We start from the raw sequence: 25,746 nt of genomic DNA, 5'->3' as shown, positions 1-25,746 counted from the left end.
CCTTACCTAACCTTTAACCTAACTCTAAAACACACAAACTTGCACATACACTAAATGTATCCCCTCTCTTAACACCTACTCTAATTATAACACATGCATATTTTCAAACAAACTCCAAGCCCTACAAAAACAAACACTTACACTGTGCCTGTCACACAAATGTCATTACTGTTCACTTTATCACACAAATGAGCACTCGGTCAAGTAAACTGTAAACATTTCTCTCACCATATTTTGTGAATATTAACGTGCAGTAAAAAGGAATAGTTTTTCAGTAAGAACCTGAGGTAAATTTCTCAGTATATACTAATAAACACAGCTAACTATCAAAATTGTTATTGGGGGAATTAAATGAAATACATAATGGACAATTAGGAGACAGTGGTATACTAGGAAATGTGGCAATTGAACATCAGAAAATTTATGAAGGACTATCATCTATAAGGATGCAATCACATTTAAATAAACTGCATATATGCAGCACACCATCTATAAGTGAGGGTATGGCATAAAACTGGTATTGTATCTCACATTAAACTGCAGCAATGCAAATTATTAGTTAGTCAAAACAAGATGAAGAGGACAAGGACCTCGATGAATAGATAAAAAGGAGGGGGTTACCTTTTGTTTTTTAGACTACCAAAGCTCATGTCATAGTTGCTTATGCAAATAAGCTTGAGTTATAGTTACTTATATCACAGTATCTCTGACTTTATTATTGAAAAGTAGCAATGATGATATGTGATTCCTCCTAAATGGACAATCTCACAGTCTCCCAGAGTATGCAAAAAATGGCTTTATTCTGTTTTTTAGTGACTGATCTTACTCTAAGGTGCAGCAACCTTGAGGGGTGCATAGAAATTTCTCCTTGGGCAAAGAGTGCTTATTTTTATTTTTCTCATTTCTTCTAAAACTTATATATAAATACTGTCTACGTTCATTTTCACTTACGCTCATTCTATGCAGGGTTGTGACCAGTTGTTAGTCTAAGGGCTGTATGTGCAATAACTGTAATTGTGAAAATATGTTTTATTAGGATAATATATACTACAGACAATTATATAATTTCCATATTACAACCAATTATATAATATCTATACTACAGCCAATTATATAATATCGATACTACAACCAATTATATAATATCTATAATACGGCCAGTTACACAATATCCATACTGCAGCCATTTATATAATATCTATACTACAACCAATTATATAATATCCATAATACAACCAATTATATAATATCTATACTACAGCCAATTACACAATATCCATCCTGCAGCCATGTATATAATATCCATACTACAACCAATTATTTAATATCTATACTACAACCAATTATACAATATCCATATTACAACCAATTATATAATATCTATACTACAGCCAATTACACAATATCTATACTGCAGCCATTTACATATCTATACTACAGCCAGTTATGTAATATCCATACTACAGCCAGTTATACAATATCCATACTACAGCCAATTGCATAATATCCATGCTACAGCCGATTGTATAATATCCATGCTATAACTTATTATATAATAACAGCCAATTATACAATATCCATACTGCAGCCAATTATATATCTATACTATAGCCAATTATGTAATGTCTATACTACAACCAATTATATGATATCTATACTGCAACCAATTATACAATCTCCATACTATAGCCAATTATATAATATCCATACTACATCCAATTATATAATATCTATACTACAGCCAATTATATAATATCTATACTACAGTCAATTATATCCATACTACATCCAATTATATAATATCCATACTGCAGCCAATTATATATCTATACTTCAGCCAATTATACAATCTCCATACTACAGCCAATTATATATCAATATGATAACCAATTATATAATACCCATACTATAACCAATTATATAATGTCTGTACTATAGCCAATTATATAATATCCATATTACAACCAATTATATAATATCTATACTAAAACCAATTATATAATATCTATACTACAGCCAATTATGTAATATACTTTCTGAGATCCAGTGATCATGAACTTAGCATATACAAGTAACAGATATGTGTAGCTGCCAACTTTGGGACATATATGGTGTGAGTCTTTCCCCTTAATGTGTACCACTGATCTTTTATGTTTGTTTATTTCTTGTGAACAAAAATATTTGTTGTTCATAGTTTCTTCACTCTCACTAATGAGTCTAGAACTTCTAACAGGGAACAGATTTGGCAGTATGAGCATTATCTGCCAGGCATCTGTCATCCAAGCTCAGTTGTTTCAAGTTTTCATAGTCACCAGAATTCTTATTCTTCCCAGGAAAAAAAAGTTAGAGCTGAAAGGAAGGTGAGTGATGGGATGGGGAGATGGGGAGATGTAGTCATAACAAAATGTAGGAATTAAAGGAAGCTGTGCCTACCAATCAATGTTTACTGCATGTTTCATATTACGGAGGTAGGCCAAATAAGAAGGGACAATATTTCTGTTTTATTTGTTCATGGTACCTATAACAGCAAACAGTGAGATGTTTAAGTCTAGTAAACAATACACACAATGCCAATATGGGATAGTATGTTACAGCATTACAAGTCCATAATTACATTCTAAACACATAATTAATTGTGTCACCCTTGGAGGAGTGTCATGGGTGTGAGTAAAAAAGACAGAATCACTAAGTATACACTGACAGGTAAAAGCACTGAAGTAAAGATGACCTGGAGTGATTCCATTGTTATCTCAAAAAGTGTAACAAATCCTACATGGTATGTTTTATTTGAAATGAGTATTCTGACATTATTGAGATTATGAGAAACGTTTTCATTAAAATTTCTGTTGGATTGTTACTGAAACTTAACATTTACTTTAACTGTCAAACTTCTGAAATAAAAAAAATATCAAATCATGCATTATTTTACCTGTAGTTTGTGAAGCAGCTGTGAAAGCATTTGTACTTTGAGAAGCAGATAAAGCTGGTGTTGTGACTGCCATTGTCAAGGCAGAGCCTCCTGTTAAGTAGAACAGCATTCTTTATTCAAGTGTTGCACTTAAACAGAATAATTATTAAAGCATTTTGTTATTTCAGTGATGCCTTAAAGCAGCTTGTTTAAGGAGGGTAGAATGCAGGTGCACACTGTCAGAAACACATACTAAGAAACCTTCCATTTATTGTGGTATCCGTCTACATGCAATAAGAAGTATACGTCCCAATGTATGTCCTTTATTGCCCCCTAACCTTTTTTGTGATCATTATACACATATCCATCACTCATGATTTCACTCTCCTACTCCGGACGTCATAGAAATTTGGGCAGTACAGTAAGAGCTGGGGATCACATCCAGTCATCATGGGGTGGACAGGAGATTGTTTTTATCATGCTCTTAACTCATTCCTTGTCCTTACCACTGGCATGATGTAATGCCTGCTATGAAAGTCATTCAATTAGCTATATCCTTCTCACTTACTTTATCCAGTTATGATCTTCTTGGATTGCATATGCCTCCATGCTCAAAAGTGTTGCATTTCTGATCCACAGGTGTGCTCTATGTTGGGATGTACATGAACATCTCAGCAGGGATGGCTATGTCAGCAATGGACATTCTGTACACTGTAACTAACTGGTTCTTCAAGTGCATGTATTATTAAATGATCCTGGGATATACAGGTCATAGTCAAGGCTTCAGCCTCCTCTATCACAGAGTATGTTTATTAAGTACATATTTATTGAATATTATTCCTGAAGTTTTAGAAGGCAAACTACTATAATCTTTCATGCAACTCAGGAAATATCATGTTACATTGCATGAATTAACTATAGGTTCAAAGTTGCATAAGAAGTTACTAGACTACTGGCCCTATGACCTTTACAAGCCTATCCCTGCAATAATAACTGCAGTACCTTATTGACCATAGTTAGGTGGTCATTGTTAGCAGAGGAATTCTGTGATCAGCACCAACTGTGCCTGTCCATGAGGGACATTGGTGTCACCCCTGGGGTGAATCTACAGTCACCCATCTAGCTGTCAAAGTTATGCTTTAATATGGTCATTGAGCTGCTGTGTTTCACATGGAGTCAGAGCTTATTCCAGAAGTCAGCAATTACAGCATGTTCTGTTAATGTGACAGGCTAAGTTGAGATCCCAGGAGTGAATTAATCTTATCCCATTTGATTTGCAAATGTGTAGCATTTCCATCAGGGCAGGGTTCAAAACTGCTCTGTAGACCAAGCAGTAGTCACCTCTCAGTAGCCTGTATGATACAGACTGCAGTGACAGGGCTTTCAGTCTTTCTATGTATGTTGTGTTTTGGAGGCCCTGGATCCTCTTGGTTAGAAACCTCTTTGGTCTCTCTAGCTGCTGCAGTTGTCTGGTGAGGTACATACAGAAGGAAGCACTGTACTCAATTAGGGATCTGATAAGGGTCGAGTATAACTGATCTATAACCTCCCTGACTTGGATGTAATGCACTTATTTTTGGGATGTGCAATGTAGAATGTGGACTCATGGTGATCGAAGTTTAGATTGTTATCAACATGTGTTCTCAACTCTCACACCACCGAGCTTTAGCTTAGACAGGTGCTATCTGTATCACAATTAGCAGGGGCTACTTTTTTGCTAAAGGTATAATAAGGCATTTTTTGCATTATGTTTTAGTCTGTGAGTTTGGCACCAATCATTTGTCTGTGTCAGCCCTTTCTGTAATCTTTTAACATCGTTGGGGTCTCTATGATTGTACCCAGTTTACAGTCTTGTATTACCTGTTCTTTGCAGATAATCAGTAGAGGACTGAAGTCAGGAAGGCTTTGAGATATGTTCAGTGGGGATAAGGGGAGTGAAGTTATTGACAAATAAGTTCAGCACACAGCTGCGCATTCCCTTTTAGGTTTCACATGTAGCTAAAGAATGTCTTATGATAGCATTAGATGACTTAACAGGATATCTGATTTGCTTGTTAAAGCTGTGCAGGGTATTCTTCCTCTGTTGAGTAAGTTTCCTCCTCTTCTTAGATAGCAGTTTCTTTCTTTTTGTTGTATAGCTTATCTAACAATGTACCCAACACTCTAGTCATAGGTGACTCTATAGTCAGGCACACTGATGTTCCACTCACCAGGCTAAACAAGGAGAAAGCTACTGTCAGCTGCCGTCAGATGCCAGGATCCGCCACATAACACATGCACTCAGGTCAGTCACTCCTTAAAATAGAAAACACTGACATTTGTGCAGTGACAGAGACCTGGTTCAAGGCTCCAGAGAGCACCCCTGGATTACCAGGGCTATAATTCGCACTACACCTTTTGGCCACCTAACCTGGACCGAAACATTAAAGGTGAAGGTGTGTCCACACTTCATTAAGGATATCCACACCTCCAGGCTAGTTGCTCAGCATAATGCATCCAAGATTATCCAAGTGCAACTAACTCTGGGCAAGACCGCAATCCAAATTGTAACTTGCTACAGATCCCCCACCATACCCCAGGATTCCCACTCCTCTTTTCTTATTAGGGTACAACTCAACACCCTAATAATGAGCAGTTTCAACTATCCCACCATTAACTAGGAAAAGTACTCATGTACCAACTCTTTTGCTCAACGTTTTCTGAATTCATAAATTCCAATACTTTGGATCCACTTATCCACACTCCCACCAGAGGCAGCAATATCCTAGTCCTGGTCATTACCAACATGGGCGACTGGTGTTCCATACCAGAGGTCAATTCCTTGTTGATCAGATCCACCCCCATTAGGATATCCACCGTAAAAAATTTCTCCAAAGCCAACTTCACGCTTCTTAAGACAGAAGTGGCAAACTTCACAACACCTATGCAGATGGACAATAGAGGTACTACTGCTGAATCCTACACAGTTGCACTTTATAAACTTACATGAGTGCATGCATCATGCTATCCCTAACAGAACCAAGATGCTATCCTGCAAAAAAAGGAAGCCAATCTGGTGGTCTCCTGCCATAAACAAACTCTACAACAGAAGAAAGAAACTGTTGCAAAAAAGAGTAAAATCCCATGACTGGAAGAACTCCCTGGTCAGCCTCAGTAAGAAGCTGAGATCTCTCATAAAATCCTCCAAAGCTAGTTATGAAAACAAAATCACCACTGATTCTAAAGACAACCACAAAGCATTCTATAGCTATGTCAAGAATCTCAATGGCAACACTCAGATCTGCTCTCAGGTACAGCACATAGACACTAAATATACAGAACCAACTGATATTGCCAACATCTGGCTGGCAGATAGGTTCAGTGCTAACTTAACCCCCCTCACCCCCTAAAGGGCCCATCTCTATACCAGAAAAATGCAAAGTTCCTGTAATCACGGCTGCACAGATAAAAACCACACTCTCCAAAGCCAAGAACACAACATCCATGGGACCAGATAACATCCCAGGCTGTGTTCTACATGAACTACAGAATGAACTGGCACCCCACCTAAGCACCATGTTCAATCATAGCCTCACCTCAGGCTTTCTGCCCACTGAATGGTGCACAGTGACTCCACTCCACAAAGGGGGAGCCAACATGGACCCCAGGAACTACCGCCTCATTAGCCTAACAAGCCTGGTCTGCAAAGCCATGGAAAGTATCATCATGGAACTTATAAACAAAGACATTGGCAATCTCCAAACTCTGGATCCCACCCAGTTCGGGTTTGTAAAAGGCAGATCATGTCTCCTAAACCTGAGTGACTTCTTTGAAGCATTCACCAAAGCCGTAGATGAGGGTAAGGTGGTTCACACAGCCTATCTAGATCTCGCCAAGGCTTTTGACACCAACCCCTCTCTGGAATTATAGATAAACTCACTAAACTAGGTATAAATCCCTATGTCATAAGATGGGTGGCCAACTGACGCAATGACAGAACCCACAATGTGAAAGTAGTTGACTCCAAATCTGACTTCAGACCAGTGACAAGTGGAATATCGCAGGGTTCAGTCCTGGGTCCTCTACTGTTTGGTATCTACTTTTCTGAAGTACAGGCTAACACAGAAGGACTTTGGCTAACAAAGTTCACAGATGACTGCAAACTAGGAGCCATAATTGAAACTCCTAACAATGTGGACATCCTACAAAAGGGCCTCACTGAGACAGATGTCTGGTGTCAAAGCCATGGCCTCAAGCTCAATGCCAACAAGTGCATTGTCATCCCCTTTGGTAAAAACTCTGTGCCCATGAGCTACCACATAGGTGGTAGTCTACTTAACACCAAAACTGTGATGAGACCTTGGGACACAGGTGGACAGTAGTCTCTCCTTTCATAATCACATCGCCACAGTTGTCAGGAAATCCTTCTATGTGGCACACCTCATCACAAAGGGTTTCTCATCCAGGAAAAAAGAGGTTATTGTTCCCCTCTACTCATCACTCATTAGACCCATTATAGAGTACAATACCACTTTTGGTATGTACCTCACAAGACATCTACAACAACTGGAAAGGCCACAGAAATACCTCACAAAGAGGATTACTGGCCTCAAACAGATGCCCTACGCAGACCATCTCAAAAACTTCTAACTTTACTTCATTGCATATTGCCTACTCAGAGGTGATCTCTGCCTAACATACAAAGCTATGTCAAACCCAGAGCTCTTGGACATGGTCCACTTAAAGAAATCCCAGTCTCTCCAAGCTACACGCTCTAGGGACCTAAACCTTGTTACCACAATAAACAGAACATGCTGGAGGGATAGATTCCTGTCCCAGAGACTTCCCATACTCTGGAACAAACTACCTGTCTATATCAAACAAAGCTCCTCATTAGCACTCTTCAAAAAAAATCTTGATGACTGGATGGGAAATAGGAAATTCACCCTGGGGATCACCTCTGTGGCTCTGCTCTACAGGGGCCCAGGAAAATAATTTTCTTGGGTGGCAAATGCCAGGGTACCTTTTTGGCTAGGCTTGTTTAGGCCCTAGGGCCGATAGTCTAGTACCTACCTATGAACTTATGAACCTATACTCACAGTCTACTAGGGTGGCTTGTTTTTTTGGGAAGACCTGGTTTTGCTCATATTAGGTATAGCTAAGACAATGCATTTGTTTAAGTGGTTATATAGGGAATTTGTGTATTCCTCTGCAGAGGAGTCATTGTTGGCTATGTTGGCAGGGGCTTTGTAACTTTTTATAACATCGCTTAGCTGGCAATAGTTTGCTTTGGACAAATTTTTCAGTTTTTTTAATCCTGTGGGGGTGTCAGATTTGATCTTTACTTCAAATGAGACAGATTTTTGGTCTGACCTTACCACGGAGGGCAATACATAGGGGGTAGGGCAGAGATAAACCCCCATGTTGGTCAGCACTAGGTCCACGACTTTTGAGCCCCTTGTGGGGGTGTGGACCAACCATTCCTGGGCATTTGAATTAACAAAGTCCAGTAACCTCATAGCTATCGTGTTTGTGCTCATGTAAGTTACCCAACTGATGAAAGGATAGTTGAAATCTCCCATGACCAAGGTGTTTGGCTGTATACTGAGCAACTCAAGCAAGTCCAGGAAGGTGATGTGCTTCTTCTGGTTCATGGTGGGGGACTTGTAGCTAGTAATGATGTGGAGGGGTATTTCACCTATAGTGAATTGGAACTGGAGTAGCTCAAAAGAGTTGTACTGTTTCTCACTCTCAAGGTGTCTTTGGACTTTATGAAGAGGGATACACATCCACCTCTGGGTCTTTCACACTTGTTTTCAGGTCTGACAGTATGAAAGGCATTTTAGCCTTGTAAGGTCAGTGTCCTGTCAGCAGCCTTGAACCAAGTCTCAGTGACTGCACAGACATCAGCATTTTCCAAGGTGATGGGTGCTTTAAGGGAGTGCAATTTACTGTTTAAGCTCCAAGCATTAATCAGCATGACCTTAAGTTTGTCTTCAGTCGATTTCTTTATGTTGGAAGTTTTGATGCTTGGACCTTGCCTAAATGCACTATGGGAAGGCAAATGCCTTTTCCAGTAATTGAAAGCCTTGAGGATACAGGTGAAGCCCATCTCTGCTAAAGCAGTGTGGACTGCCAACCAACTGGATCCCCTTGTAGTGACACCAGAAGCTAAGCCAATTTTTGAACTCGATCATTTTTATCTGCATTGTGGCATCATTCTAGGTGAAGGAAGAATGCTGCTTAGGGCTATGGACTTACCTGCCTGGGACACATAATCTGAAAGTTTTCTCATGTCAGTCTTCATATAGTCCAGAGAAGTACATCTCAAGTGATTTACAACAACTTGTACTATGACAGAGTCATAACAGGATTTATTACTGAGTGACCTGAGTGCATGCATGATTTCATGGATCCTGGCACCTAACAGGCAGCTGACTGTGACCTACTCCCTGTACAACCTGGCGAGGGGGACATCTGTGTGTCTCACTATCAAGTTGCCTATGACCAGAACATTAGGTTTTGAGGTTTTTTGCCTTAGGGGCGTAATTGTTGAGAAACCGATATGTGTGATGTTATGTGTTGTGGTGGTTCTGTTTGTGAACCAGTATGTGTATGTTGTTTGTGCTTGGGAGACCTCTGGTGTTTTGGTAGGCTCTTAATGTCTACCACCAAATATTTGGTTTTATGTGTTTTGACATTATCTTATGTGAGAGAGGAGTTGTGTGTGCTGACAACCTGTTGAATGTCTTGTTTATTGTTATGTGAGATGACCGATTCTAATTTCATGGCATAGTTACATCTCTCACATGGTGTATTTGTTTGCTTTAGGAGCAAGTGGCTTTGAGTATATATGAGGCAATTACTACATTGCCTCAGGATTCCCATGTCAATCAGGTTGGCTGGAAAAATGGTGGCAAACTGTCTGTCCGTTATGGCAGGTATATATTGTAGTAACCATTGGTAATAGGCTAAATGGACCAGGGTTTGATTGTGAGACTAACAAAGGCAGGCATTGTGCGGAGGGCTAAGCATGAAAGACTGTGTCATCATCTCAGAATGTGCAACTGATTTGCTCACTAAGCAGCAATGTGCAATTGAGGTGTGCACAGAGAGGCAGTGGGCCTAAGGAGAGCTGTCACCAGATATCAAAGGAAAATTGTGTTTCTAAGGATTTACATCTATACATGGCAGTGCTAAACCCTACTATGTGGCAAGTAGCTACACACAGACTTGGGGTTTAAACACAAGCAAAGTTAAACCGTTTTAATTGGCCTTCTTAATGTGGGATGACTGGTTTCATTGCTCAAGTAATACCAAACAGTCGAGATTCAGCAAATCTGAATCTAGCCTATGCTATGAAATATAGAACTACTAGGGAAAAAAAAGTCACAGCAGTAAAAACAGCAACAATTAAGCAATACTAATACAGTTAAAAAAAGAGCAACGCAAGCTTAAACTATACTTATTTTTTGTTGAACACAGTGGTAGCCTTGGACTTACTTCAGATTTACTCCAGATCTCTGGCAAAAATACTTTAAACTATACTTAACTTTTGATGAACACAGTGGATGCCTTAGACTTAGTTCAGATTAGTTTAAGCAGGTATCACATGAATAAATATATAAATAGTTTGTCACATTCATTTAATTATGATTTTCATATTTAATTAAAACATCAGTACATTCAATATTGTTTCAATCTTTCAATAACTGTACAGTTTTGCCACCCTTAATTTGTTTCTGCAATATGATACATGAAATAACACTGAAAGATAGCTGAAGTAATACTGAGTGCTCCTGGCTTACTGATATGCTTCTGTTTTTTTTTTTTATATGTTGGCCTCCATAGTTAAATTTTGTGTACCTAAGCTTTGTATTTTTGATGTTGCATTTGCTGATATGGTGTTGGCTGCAGAACTTGCATTCAGGTATACAGCTGATATTATGGTATTCTTTACTGCACAAAAAAAATATATATATACTTTTCTTGAGAATGTGATAAAAATGCAAGAATATTCATATATTAGCAGACACTGGATGGATTTCATAAATATGGACTGACATAGCTACTTAATAAAAATTTCAACAACATTTAAATCAGTCTTTCCAAGTTTCACATATTTATGTTTTTTTCACAAATACTGCATCTACAATAATGTAACAATTCACCTGTTTTTTTTTTTTTTTTTTTTGGCTGCTTTTTTTTTCCAGGCTTTGCCTTTTAGTATCAAAGAGGTAAGAGGTTATTTTATCTGTATATACGTATATAAAGATTAAATCTAACCCAAGCACAGCATCCATTAAATACTGTTAATTCCTCTCTGTATTTATGGTTTTTAATATTGTGACAAGAAAGAAACCTACTCCTAAGTCAAGGCATATTTTCTCTTCACAGAATCAATTTTCCTTCAGCTTTTAGTGCTCTTCTTAGCATCTGCAATATGTTCAGAATGAATGTATTAGTAACATACTTAAGTATACTTGGATAATCGTTATATTAGCCCAGTTATTTCTACTGCTACTGTAACTATCTGGGTTTCCTAACCCCATAGGTAGAGATTAAAATATGACAAATGGCTGTTGATTCTGCAACCTTCTGGTGAATTAATTGGCTTGTTTCCTTAACATCCAGGCACCTTTATATCCTTAGTTCTTCATATTGTTTCTATTTTATTTACTCTCCTAGTATGTCATAAAAAAGTTTGAAAATATATCTGCAGACCATACTATTTTTCATGCTATTCATTGGAAATTGTCACATTTAATATATTTTGAGTACATTTGAGTATATATTTGTGTGAGTGTTTCAAAAACTGCATGAATGTTGAGGAGATGAGAGTGATTCTTTCTAATATAAGAAATGTGCTTAAATCGGACAAATATGTGGTCTATAATCTGTAAATAATAACTTCACAGTCCAAACTCAAAGAAGGACAAAGTCAAACATTTGGTATTTGATCATAAAACAAGCATTTATCTTTCTCTAATGACAGCCTTGGAGGGGATAATAGCAAGTAGCAAGTGGTGTGGGGGGTTACATTGATATGGTCAAGTGCACATTGCTCGACCATACATTGTGCCAACTTTTCTCCACAAATCCCATAACACCGAATGGTCATAATGTCGTAAAAACACCAAATTCGACATTTTCGACCACTTTACACCCTAAAAAGAGTGCTAACATGGGTCAAAAAGGGGATGGGATTTTGCAATTTGCAACACTTGCAATCGCATTTTTGAGATGTTGCCACACTCCTTTCGGCCATACCCACTCGGCTATTCACCGGTTGACCATATGCATGTACACTGGTGTGGGGATACCACTGCATGGTGTATGTGGCAGTGTTTATCCTATGTTAATGGACAAATGTCAGGCAAATGTCCATTCTTAATTTTTTAATTATAATTTGACATACCGACAGACAAATGTTTACCACATTCGGTAAATCCTATGGAGAGTATCCATATTAATACTTCATTGTGTTTTATGATATCTGGTTATGGTATTACTGAATAGTGCTATCAGGAAGCATAGATATGAAAGTAATTCAATATAAACATGTAATTTTATTTCTTTTTTTTTGTTGTTGGCTAGTACACAAAGTGTTTCTTACAGGGACTCCTTTGGACTAAATGTGATTGACTCCAGCACTCCCAACTTCCTTATTCTGCTTTCAGTAGGATTCATCCTCCATAGTAAACGCAGGAAGTTTACTAGGAATCAGTTATTATTCATTTATGGTACATTATTAGTTAGTATACAGGTGATTATATTTCCTCTGAAAAGTTTCATTCAACTACAATGTCAGGTGCATCATATATTGTAAAGTAGCCCATACCAGCCATAGGTGCCTCATGACACTGGTTATGCCTATGGATGCCTTCCTGTAAACATTCAGTAATAACTGTAAAATACTTTGATGCATTCAATGCAGATTGGTTAATAAATGTTACTTCTTATAATAAGTTTATACTCTTTCATCATGGAACATGGTATTGCTTTTGCAAAATGTGGTGACAACACTAACAAGTATGTATACCAAAGTATTAACCCTCACATTCCTTTCTTTTCATTTTGTAATTTTCTTTTGTATCACATGATTACAACTTGAAAAAAGCTCAGAACCGTTATGAAAAGCTACATTTTTTTAAGAATGCAAACTGAATATGAATTTTGTTTTCCATTGATTTTGAGATTAATGTTATAGTCATTCATTTGGAGTTACAGACTGATTGACCTATCCTGACAGAGATAAGACAGTGTACTGCTTGGGATTCTGTATTAGGAATGCATAGACTGCACTCTGAAAACACACACACAAAAAAAATAATTTACTTATCTACAACCTCTTTCTTCATAAATGCTTATAATTGTTACACTATGCCATCAAATGTGTTTACAGAAATTGATCAGCTGAATTAATGCATTAAGGAAAACAAATCATCTTCTATCATGGGACACACTGCTACAAAATGTTCAAGCTATTAAGAAACAGTACATTATTGTTATGTCCTGTTTTGCTGATGTTCTCATATTACCAACGGTATGTTTCCTTGATTGTCAGATTGTTACCAACAGCATTCTGTGTTACATAGTGATTTTATAAGTTTTACCAGGCAAACAAAGACCATGGAACATACACAACATACACAGACACAAACACTCACACAGACAGACACATGCAAGCATCAAAAACTTAGTCGTCAATCCACCTACTGAATATTTTTGTGATGTAGGAATAAGGGAAGATGCTAAAGTATCCAGAAAAAAATCACACAAATACATGGATGAAGCACACTTCACACAGAAAGTGCAAAGGCCAAGAAACACTTTGATTTCACTTGTTGATGTGACTTGAATGAGTGTTATTTAAACTTTTGTTTTATACAGATTTATTGTTTTGTGGAAATCCTTGTAGACAGTTAAAAAAGAAACTATAAATGGTTGTAATAGATTCTGTGTTGCAGCTATTAAATGTCTGGTTTCGTGTCATACATTTGTATTCATTACCTGAAGCAATACTTGTAGTATTTATATTTTGATTCAGATCTGCAGCTGCCTTGATCAGTTCTTGTACTCACCATGTGCAGTGGCCCTACTATGGCTAATTTGCACTTCTCTGGCATCTCTCAACTACAGAGAGGTCAGCTAAAGAGATCTCTAAGATGGACCATGAGCAGCCTGTCATATCCTTCAGAGTTCCCAGATAATAAGGAATAAGCTGCCTCTGTCATGTGCCTTGTCTTCCTTCTATCCCACCTCCATTCCATATCTTGGTTCCTTGCCTATTTTATCCACTGTTTTCAGATTCCATTTCACTCACCTCCTACTGTCCAATTCTGGCACCTCATATATGTTTCTTTCATGAATAACTACAAAATTAATGTGGTTACAATGTCTCCCTTGTCATTAACCTGACTGTATTCCTTTCTGTCTTTGAAATGATTCTGGATCTCTGTCTTCTTTTTCTCCATTTCCTCAGAGATCCAAGAAAGCCTTTGTTGCTGTTATAAATCACATTAGCTATTTCCTTCCCTAAATTCAGTTTTATTTCCTGTAATAGTTGAGACACTCTCTTCTTAGCTTTGTTGTACTATGTTTTTATTTACGTCTTGTTTGACATACATTTCTATTTCTCATTCAGCTCTGTCCTTCATGTGGTCATTACCCAGATGTTTTCCCATGGTAGCCTTATCCCAGCAGAACCTGTTTGTTTTTTACTTACTAATGCAATAGCCACCTCACAAACAAGACTATAAACAAACTAAACTATTGAGCATTAAAGATCATTGTCTTCTGTCTTTTATTTCTGCTATTCAGTTCAGTTTTTTTTGTTAATCACTCTCTACTCTTGTCAAATGTTTTGATTTCCCCTCCTCCTTCCCTCCAATCCTGCTTATAGCTATACAAAACCTAATTAACCATTACACTCTGGGCTTCATTGATGCTGTCATGTCCAGTGGCAGTCAGAACAACTGAGCAACATAGAAACCAAATCCTTTTCTTGAATTGTATCATTGTATCATCTTTTTTTCTAAACCCATGCATTCCAACCTTGCAGATTCCTTACATCAAATGTAGAATTATGAAATGTTGTTCTTTGGAGGTGTACAGACAATTTCTTTAACACCTCTGAGAGTGTTTCTGTCAACGTTTGGCTATTACCTTTGCTGTTTCCTGAGTTATCTTAATGGTCACTCCATATAACCTCTGTCAGCCCTTCTTTCCATTAGTGAGGAGTTTTCATCTGTAGACCGTCTTTATCCAAATTCATTTCAGTTTTACTTGTAACTTAGTTCAACACTACTCTGCTCTTATTCAACTACTATTGTCCCTGAATGATTATTTTTTTGTTCATAATCACATCACTTACTTCTTTTTCTGCCATCAAGACTTCTTGCTCTGAAGTTTTACCTTCTAGTTTGCATTTTTGTTTTCTAGTCTGTGGCCTCTTTCATTACTAAGCTTGTCTAACTTGTCAGTAAAATTACTCAGTCCTGCAAACCCTCCATCCTATCCCTGTTGCCAAAATTTAGCTGTTACTGGCTCACCCATTTCTCACATTTCTGTACTTGTGAGACTACACCTCCACCTAGTGGCATCACATGGCATTCCTACTGCCTTGGCATCTCTCATGGCCTTGCAAGCTCATTAGTATCTTTCTTGTCTGTATTACCTCTTTCTGGGTTCCCTGCTCAGGGTATGCCCAACTCACAGGTGGTGCACATGTCATATGCTGTGTAGATTGAAGATCATGGCCATGTGGAACTATCAGGTAGAAAGTATCTGTTGTTGTTGTTTGTCTTTCAGCTTTTTCCTGATAAGGGGTTGCCACAGCGGAACTCTGGTCCGCTAATGATTGGCAGTAGATTTTTTACAAAATGCCGAGATGCCAGCTCGATGCCCAACCTTCAATGAAGGCACGCACATTTACGCACGCATGTCTTTCAAACGCTACCCAACTACGGGGAGGACATGCAGACTCCACACAGAAGGCACTCCCAAGCCATGCCGAGAATCGAACGGGAGAACCTCTTGCTGTGAGGTAACAACACTACTGCCATACCACCGCGGCTGCTCCAGTAAATCCAAGAACATTCAGCCAGTATCCGTACTTGAGCCTCTGTAATAGTGGGCATAAGTGAGTCTTTCCCCATTAGGGTTACAGCCTGTGCTTTGATGTCATCTCATCATGCCACTTACATGTTATCATCAGTACTGGCCACAGGAGCCATGTTGATATTAGTTGTATATTTTTTCTTTTGTAATGGCCCTTATGTAAGGGGAAACCTCTGAAATCATGAATAGACGTGATACCATGTTTAGCCCGCATATGTATGTCCCCATAGCCTCCATACTGGTACATGTGGAAACAGTGCTATAGAACATGTATAACAATGTAGCCTTGTCTTACAGGATATCTCATTTGCATAGCCAAGGTAGCTGGGGGGAGAATGTGCAGGTTGGCCACTGTCAAGTCCTTACTTTTGTCATGCAGCTGTATGTGATATAAGGTTCTTTAATAGGCTTTGTTAAACTGATGCTACCCTTACTGACACATGGCTGTTAGATCTAGGCTCCCTCTTACACCCAAGCAAATTCCAGATATAAATGCTTGAGACACATGGATGGTGATTAACACAAAAACTCCTTGACATCTGGTAGTCTCTACATTGCCGGTGATCCTCCTGTGACTGACCAGTGTGTCACAATGTTTTGTTCTTTTCCCTCTGCGTAAAAAAAATCATACTGGTAACCCCTTATCACACATTCTCTAGGGAACTACACTGAGTATACACGTAATTCATATCCTGCATCAATGTCTACCAAATCTGGTCCTAAAACTACCTGCCTTAAGCACCTTTGTGAAAGAGGTGCATGCCATTTGTAAGTAAGGCCTGCAGTAGTAGTTTATTTGGCTGGCTAGTGTACTATTTTGTTCTATCTTTCTCAGGTGGACATGTAAGCACTCGTAGAACTGAGGCTGCATATGACAGTTAGTATATGCATATGCTATGTTGTGGCATATAGATGCCTATGATCATGAACTCCCCATGTAAAGGACTTAGGTAACTGCAACAGTTAAAGCTATGTACAGTCTCAACATCCATGTAAATACTTTTCTGATGTATGTACTTGTGGCCCTGTAACACCTCACCTCTTTGACAAGTAAAGCCTACCATATCCTATAGTCAAAGGGAATTCCTAGCAAATGTAGAAACAGGGTACTGTGCCATGCCAAAACATAATGGCTTCCTACTTACAGATGTAGATGGGGTACTTTAGCAAGCAAGAATCCTTTCTTAACTGTCATACTCCATATGTGTAGAGCTTTTGCACTTATTCTCCTATATCATGATTGTGTATCCATAAGATGTGTTGTACAAAATGGTGCCAGCACTTTACATTGCACTAATAACATGCAGATATTCTAATAAAGTCAGACAGCACCGATGACTGTGAGTTGCTATCTGTTAAGCGTAAAGCATATGTGAATGAGCATACCACCACCATTCCGCATTACACTGCATGGCACATGATTCATAAACATGCATCCTTGTGCACAGATCTACAATAATGCTCCTCAACTGGGCCTAATGACGCATCAAGGTAGCTTGGCAAGTGGAAAAATTAAGACTTTTACATACTGTTCCAGGGAGAATTCCATTTATTGTCTTCCTAAACAGAAACTCCAAGGAGTAACTACTAGCACAGCATGATGGCCTTTAAAGAACTAGTGTGAGCTGGATCAGGAATTTTCTGACAGTACTGTCAACCCCCATAGTGTGGAAAGTAATGCTGTCACTGGTGCAATGACTTCAAGTTTCAACATTCTGACTTGTCCCAGAGGGAGATGCAGAGGTCCAGAAGACTAAGCCAGAAACGTAGTGCTGCAAGTATTCAGTTGAAATGTTTTGCCCTGCAATGCTGAATCCCCAAATAATGATAAAACACCAAGAAAAGAGAAGAAAAGTGAATATCAAACATTGCTTATCAGCTTTTGTATATATATATATATATATCTATATATATATATATATATATATATATATATATATATATATATACACATACATATATCTGTGTGTGTGTGTGTGTGTGTGTGTGTGTGTGTGTGTGTGTGTGTATATATATATATATATATATTATATTATATCATACACATATAGATATATATATATATATATATATATATATATATATATATATATATATATATATATATACATACACACACACACATATAACTAGATAGAGAGGTATGGAAATCCGACATTTGGTCTAAAGTGTTGCCTTAGGTAAATTGAATAAATGTTCAATAGTTGTGTGAGATCCACATTCCCTGGGAAGGGGAATATTCCCTTTCCCTGGGGACTGTACGATTGTAGAGTTAGTATATATAATTAGCACAGGATGCCCCCACATGGGAGAGTGCAATGGGACTTGTCCCATGCAAAATATGGTGATTTTATTTATTTTTTTTTGTTAGTAGAATTGCATGTACAGAAGTTCCTTCATGGTTCAAATGTGATAGTATGTCAATGTTCGGTTTGCCAACCTTTTGCAGTCAATATTATCAATGGACAACATATTAGTTACCTGACTAAAGTGAGAAGATCCATGACCCATACAAATATTATATATGTAAGGCAGAAATGCACTCGACCACCACAACACAGCACAAACCACAAGATACATAACTCACCTACACAGTGTGCACCTCAACCTAAGCCGCAATGGCAAAACAGCTTGCCCAATACTCTAATCATAGGTGAGTCAATAGTGAGGCACACTGATTTCCCACTCACTAGGTTAATAAGGAGATGGTAACAGTCAGCTGTCTATCAGGTGCCAGAATCCAACACATAACACTCACACACTCAGGTCATTTCACAACAAGTACAGGTATGACTCTGTCACTGTCCATGTGGGTGTGAATGACCTGACACGCACCTCCCTGGAGTACATGAAAAGAGACATGAAAGAGCTCTTGGATTATTTGGCTCAGGCAGGTATGGCAGTAGCCCTGAGCAGCATCCTACTGTCGCCCAGAATGATACCACAGTACAAGCAGAAAATGATTGAATTCAACAATTGGCTACGTTTTTGGTGTCATTCTAAGGGGATCCATTATCTGTCTGCTTGGGATGACATGACTTAGAGATCTTGATGCTTTGCCAGAGATGGCCTGCATCTCTCACCCTTGGGTTTCTGGATACTGGCTAAGGCTCTTGCCACCCCTATAGTGCCTTTTTAGGCGATGTTCCAAAGACCAAATTACCACCATAACAGCTATAAATAAATGCAATCTGAGGGTAATGCTGCTCAGTGCTAGAAGTCTAAATCTCAGGATGCACTTGCTCAAAGCACTCCTCAAAATGGTGAACATTGACATTTGTGTTGTAATGGAAACCTGGTTTAAAGCAGCAGAAAGCATCCCTGCACTACCAGACTATAACTCATTCCACGCCTTTTGGCCCCAGAACATGGACCAAAGCTCCAAAGGTGGTGGTGTCTCCATATTCATAAAGGATATGCACACCTCCAGACTAGTAGCCCAGCATAACGTATCTGAGATACTTCAGGTACAACTAACATTGGTTAAGATGGAGATTCAGGTCGTAGCCTGTTGTAGGTCCCAAAGCATGTCCCAAGACTCTCACTTCACGTTCCTAAGCACCCTGGAAACTATTAGGGTACAAGCCAACATTTTCATACTAGGTGACTTCAACTACCCTTCTATTAACTGGGAAAACTACTCATGGACCATTGCATTGCCCCAACACTACCTGGAATTCATCAATTCCAATGCCTTGGACCAGCTCATTCTGATCCCCACTAGAAGAAGCAACATCTTTGACCTGGTTATTACAAACATGGGCAACCATTGCTCTACAACAATAGTCAATTCCTCCTTGGTTAGATCTGACCACAAACTAATCATCATGGAAATCAACATCTCACCCACACCCCCAGCAAAAGTAAACACCATGAAAAACTTCTTCAAATCTGAGTTTGGGCTCCTAAAAACAGAGGTGGCTAACTTCACAGCACTCACATCAATGGAAAATAGATGCATGACTGCCGAATCATACACCAGTGCACTGTATGAACACATACATAATGCATGGAAGTAGCCATACCCAACAGAACCAAGATGCTCGCCTCCAAAAAAAGGAAACCAATCTGGCAGTCCCCTGCCATGAATAAACTCTACAACAGAAGGAAAAAACTATTGCAGAAAAAGGTGAAGTCCTAAGACTGGAAAAATTCCCTTACTGACCTCAACAAAAAGTTGAGATCCCTCATGAAAACCTCTAAAACCAGCTACGAAGGCAGAATTGCATCAGACACTAAAAACAACCACAAAGCCTTCTATAGTTATATCAAGAATCTCCACAGCAATATCCAAGTTTGCTCTGAGTTACTGCTCAATGGTACCTCCTATACTGAGCCAACAGATATTGCCAACATACTGGCTGACAGATTCAGTGCCAACTTTACCCCTCTCTCCCCCCTAAAGGATCAATCACAATACTGGAGGAATGCTAGGCACCCAGCATTACTGCAGCACAGGTTACATCTGCATTGTCCAAGGCCAAGAGTACAGCTTCCATTGGACCCGACAATATCCCTGCATGAATTACAAAGTGAACTGGCATCACATCTATATGCCCTGTTCAATCACAGCCTCACCTCAAGCTTTGTCCCTACTGAATGGCACATTGCTACAGTCATCCCTGTCCATAAAGGGGGAGCGACTACAGACCCTGGGAATTATCACCCCATTAGCCTGATGAGTCTGATATGTAAAGCTATAGAGAGCATCATCATGGACCTAATTACCAAGGATATAGGGAATCTCCAAACTCTAGTTCAATGCAATTTAGTTTTGTGAAAGGTAGATCAAGCCTGCTCAACCTGGTTGACTTCTTTGAGTCATTCACCAGAGCTGTGGAAGAGGGCAAGGCAGTTCATACAGCCTACTTCAGTCTGGCCAAGTCCTTTGATACCATTCCCCACTCAGGAATTATTGATAAACTTACCAAACTAGGTATCAACCCCTATATCATTAGGTGCGATGCAAATTGGCTCACAGATAGAACCCACCATGTGAAAATAGTGGACTCCAAGTCAGACTGCCAACCAGTCACAAGTGGAGTCCCACAGGGATCGGTCCTGGGTCCTCTCCTGTTTGGCATCTACCTCTCAGACATCCAGGTCAACAATGAGTGACTCTGGGTATCCAAAGTCGCAGATGACTGCAAACTGGGAGCCATTATTAACTCCCCAAGTGATGTAGACATCCTACAGAAAGGCCTCACTGAGACCAATGACTGGTGTCGAAACCATGGACTTAAGCTTAATGCCAAAAAATGTGTCATCATCTCCTTTGGGAAAAATTCAGTTCCCACTAATTACCACATCGATGGGAGCCGACTGAACACTGAAGGTGTTATAAGAGATCTGGGAACAAAGGTTGACAGCAACCTGCCCTTCGACCACCATATTGCCACTGTAGTCAGAAAGTCCTTCTGTGTGGCATCTCTCATTACCAAGGGTTTTGCATCCAGGAAGAAAGAGGTCATCGTCTCGCTCTACTCTTCCCTCATTAGACCAGTCATCGAGTATAATGCCCCATTTGGCATGTACCTCACTAGACACATGTAACAGCTAGAAAGGCCACAAAAGTACCTCATGAAGCCCTTAAACACATGTTCTACATGGACAGACTCAAAAAACTCTAGCTATTCTCTGTCTCATATTGTTTACTAAGAGGGATCTCTGCTTCACTTCAAAGCCATGTCTGACCCAGCTCTGTTAGAAATGATACATCTAAAGAAATCCCAATCCCTTTGCACCACACGTTCCAGAGACCTCAACCTCTTTACCACAATCAAAAGAACATGCTGGAGGGACAGGTTCATAACCCATGCTATGGAATAGACTTCTCATACATGTCAAGCAGAGCACCTCAATGGCCCTCTTAAAGATCATCCTGGGGATCACTCCAGTGGCTCTACTTGATAGAGGCACTGTGAACAAATGTCAGGCAGCACGATGCCAGGGCACTTCTATGAGCTAGGCTTGTAAAGGGTCTAGGGCCATTAGCCTAGTACACACATATGAACATATAGATACATATATATATATATATATATATATATATATATATATATATATATATATATATTTATATATATATATATATATATATATATTTATATATATATATATATATGTTGTTGTTTGTCTTTTCCCGGTAAGGGGTTGCCACAGTGGAACTCTGGTCCGCTAATGATTGGCAGTAGATTTTTATGAAACGCCAAGGTGCCAGGTCGACACTCAACCTTCAATGAAGGCACACCCATTTACGCACACATGTCTTTCGAATGCTACCCAACTGTGGGGAGGACATGTGGACTCCACACAGAAGGCACTTCCAAGCCCAGCCGAGAATCAAACTGGAGAACCTCTTGCTGTGAGGTAACAATGCTACCGCCGTACCACCTTGGCATATATATATGTATATATATATGTATACATATATATATATATATATATATATATATATATATATATATATATATATATATATATATATATATATATATCAAGATAGATATACATACAGACACACACACACACACACACACACACACACACACACACACACACACACACACACACACACACACACACACACACACACACACACACACACACACACACACACACACACACACACACACACACACACACACACACACAATATATATATTTATATTTTTGCATAATGCATTATATTTCTGTAAATGTTTTAATTATTCTGTACAAATCTTTTGTTATTCTTTTGTAACATGTAATATATAACTTTCAATATTTGGAGCTTTTCTCCCTGGGCCTCCACTGAAAACGGGCTCTTCATGGCCCAGTGGACTTCCCCGGTTATCAAATTTAAATAAATAAACTCTTAAAATCTAAATTTGAAGGTACAGTCCAGCATGCACGTGTGTTCACAAGGCAAAACAACAAATACATACAGTAGTATTGGACACTAAGGAGGGAGAAAAGGACCTGTACTGATTGGCTCGACAGAGGGACCAAGCTAGTAAAGATGTGCAGCAGGTAAGGGTGATAAAGGATAATGAGGGAAACGTACTCACAAGCGAGGAATGTGTGTTGAGTAAATGGAAAGAGTACTTTGAGGGGCTGATGAATGAAGAGAATGAGAGGGAGAGAGGTTAGATGATGTGCAGATAGTGAATCATGAAGTGCAGTGGATTAGCAAGGAGGAAGTAAGGATAGCTATGAAGAGGATGAAGAATGGAAAGGCTGTTGGTCGAGATGACATACCTGTGGAAGCATGGAGGTGTTTAGGTGAAAAGGCTTTGGAGTTTTTAACTAGATTGTTTAATGAAATCTTGGAAAGTTAGAGGATGCCTGAGGAATGGAGAAAAAGTGTTTTGGTACTGAATAAGGGTGATGTGCAGAGCTGTAGTAACTACAGAGGGATTAAACTGATCAGTCACAGCATGAAGTTATGGGAAAGAGTAGTGGAAGCTAAGTTAAGAAGGGAGGTGATAATTAGTGATCAGCAGTATGGTTTCATGCCAGGAAAGAGCACTACAGATGTGATGTTTGCTCTGAGAGTGTTGATGGAGAAGTACAGAGAAGGACAGAAGGAGTTGCATTGTGTCTTTGTGGATTTAGAGAAAGCATATGACAGGGTGCCTAGACAGGAGTTGTGGTATTGTATGAGGAAGTCGGGAGTGTCAGAGAAGTATGAAAGAGTGGTACAGGATGTGTACGAAGGTAGTGTGACAGTGGTGAGGTCTGCGGTGGGAGCGACTGATGCGTTTAAGGTGGAGGTGGAATTACATCAAGGATCAGCTCTGTGCCCTTTCTTATTTGCAATGGTGATGGACAGTTGACAGATGAGATCAAACAGGAGTCACCATGGACTATGATGTTTGCAGATGACATTGTGATCTGTAGTGAGAGTAGGGAACAGGTGGAGGAGACCCTGGAGAGGTGGAGATATGCTCTAGAGAGAAGAGGAATGAAGGTCAGCAGGAGTAAGACAGAATATATGTGTGTGAATGAGAGGGAGGGTAGAGGAATGGTGAGGATGCAAGGAGTAGAGGTGCGAAGGTGGATGAGTTTAAGTACTTGGGATCAACAGTTCAGAGTAATGGTGAGTGTGGAAGAGAAGTGAAGAAGAGAGTACAGGCAGGATGGAGTGGGTGGAGAAGAGTTTCAGGAGTGATTTGTGACAGATGAGTACCAGTAAGAGTGAAAGGGAAGGTCTACAAGAGGGTAGTGAGACCAGCTATGTTATATGGGTTGAAGACAGTGGCATTGACAAAAAGGCAGGAGTCAGAGCTTGACGTGGCAGAGCTGAAGATGTTAAGATTTGCACTGGGTGTGACAAGGATGGACAGGATTAGGAATAAGTATATTAGAGGGTCAGCCCAGGTTGGAACGTTTGGAGACAAAGCCGGAGAGGCAAAATTACGTTGGTTTGGACATGTGCTGAGGAGGGATGCAGAGTATATTGGGAAAAAGATGCTAAGGACGAAGCTGCCAGGTAACAGCAAAAGAGGGAGGCCTAAGATAAGGTTGATGGATGTGGTGAGAGAGGTCATGCAGGTGGTTGGTGTGACAGAGCAAGATGCAGAGGACAGGAAGAAATGGAAACAGTTGATCTGCTGTGATGACCCCTAACGGGAGCAGCCGAAAGAAGACGAAGTATTCCTAATGATATATACATTTCAAAATATATATAATAAATGCAAAAAAATACATCAAAGAAAACATACTAACAATAATCATTCAAAACATTGCCCCCACATTGATAATCCTCATTATTACATCCTCATGAGATAGATAAAATAGTGTGTGTGTGTGTGTGTGTGTGTGTGTGTGTGTGTGTGTGTGTGTGTGTGTGTGTATATATATATATATATATATATATATATATATATATATATATATATATATCATTGCGTTCTGCTCCAGTTGTGTTCTTATTCTATATATTAGAAGTACTAAAGATGAAGATAGGAGCAGACATATGCATGCACCTGCAAGGTATCTAGTTTAAAATTAATTAAAAAAGATTACCATACCTGTACTTGTAGTAGTGGTTGTGAAACGTGCTGATGTCGCCATTGATAAATTAAGGGCTTGAGCAATCGATGAGGTTGCATTTGCTGAGCTAATTGACAATACAGGCACTCCTGTACAAAAAAATGACGTCTTTTGAACAGAGGTATGCTAGCAGCAGACTTTCAGAATTTAATTGCATTTGCATGATTAGAGCTTGGGAGTTTGTGAAGGCACAACAAATATGTATCTTTTGAATAGTTGTTAGAAAGACATGTAAGCCAAGGTCTGGAATGCCATACATTTTAATTTTTTTCTGAATAATGCATATCAGTTTTTTGGTAGACCATATATTACTACTATATTTCTGTTGAGATGTGGTCAAACTATAAAAAGAGACAAATGCAGCAGAAGCCCTATGCTTAAACACTGTTAGAATCACAGAAGTGTCATGACAATACTAGCTCTCATTCTCTACTCAAATTCAAGACCTCAAATATCAGACTGATGTCCCTGCAGGCTAACAACAAACTCTTTACAAATAGGTGTTGCATGGGTATGGGAAAAATCGCTTTGCCCAGTGGATTGGATGACTGTTGAGTTAGCATGGGATGTGGGAGGTCACATCCCCCGCAATGGGGGGGGGGGTGCAGTGGAGTTTGCATCTTACCTTTTTAGCTAGAAAATCCCCAACATGGCGATTAAGTTCATATTACACTCACGTACAAGTACAAAGAAAGCCTGTC

General features: G+C 39.2%; 1 protein-coding gene across 1 annotated transcript in view; it reads right to left on the bottom strand.

Moving 5' to 3' along the window:
- LOC122801342 (fibrillin-2-like) overlaps nt 1-25,746 on the bottom strand; it is a 662,974-nt gene that overhangs the window by 514,326 nt on the left and 122,902 nt on the right. Inside the window, exons 10-11 of the mRNA XM_044070882.1 lie at nt 25,024-25,134; nt 2,930-3,019 (exon numbers count right to left, since the gene is read on the bottom strand). Of these exons, the coding sequence (XP_043926817.1) occupies nt 2,930-3,019; nt 25,024-25,134 (201 nt within the window). The remainder of the gene's footprint in view (nt 1-2,929; nt 3,020-25,023; nt 25,135-25,746) is intronic.

Source organism: Protopterus annectens, chromosome 4.part1 (genome assembly GCF_019279795.1).
Source record: "Protopterus annectens isolate FY-2018-M chromosome 4.part1, PAN1.0, whole genome shotgun sequence".
In the NCBI taxonomy this organism is placed as follows: Eukaryota; Metazoa; Chordata; order Ceratodontiformes; family Protopteridae; genus Protopterus; species Protopterus annectens.
This window is presented reverse-complemented; position numbering and strand designations above follow the sequence as displayed.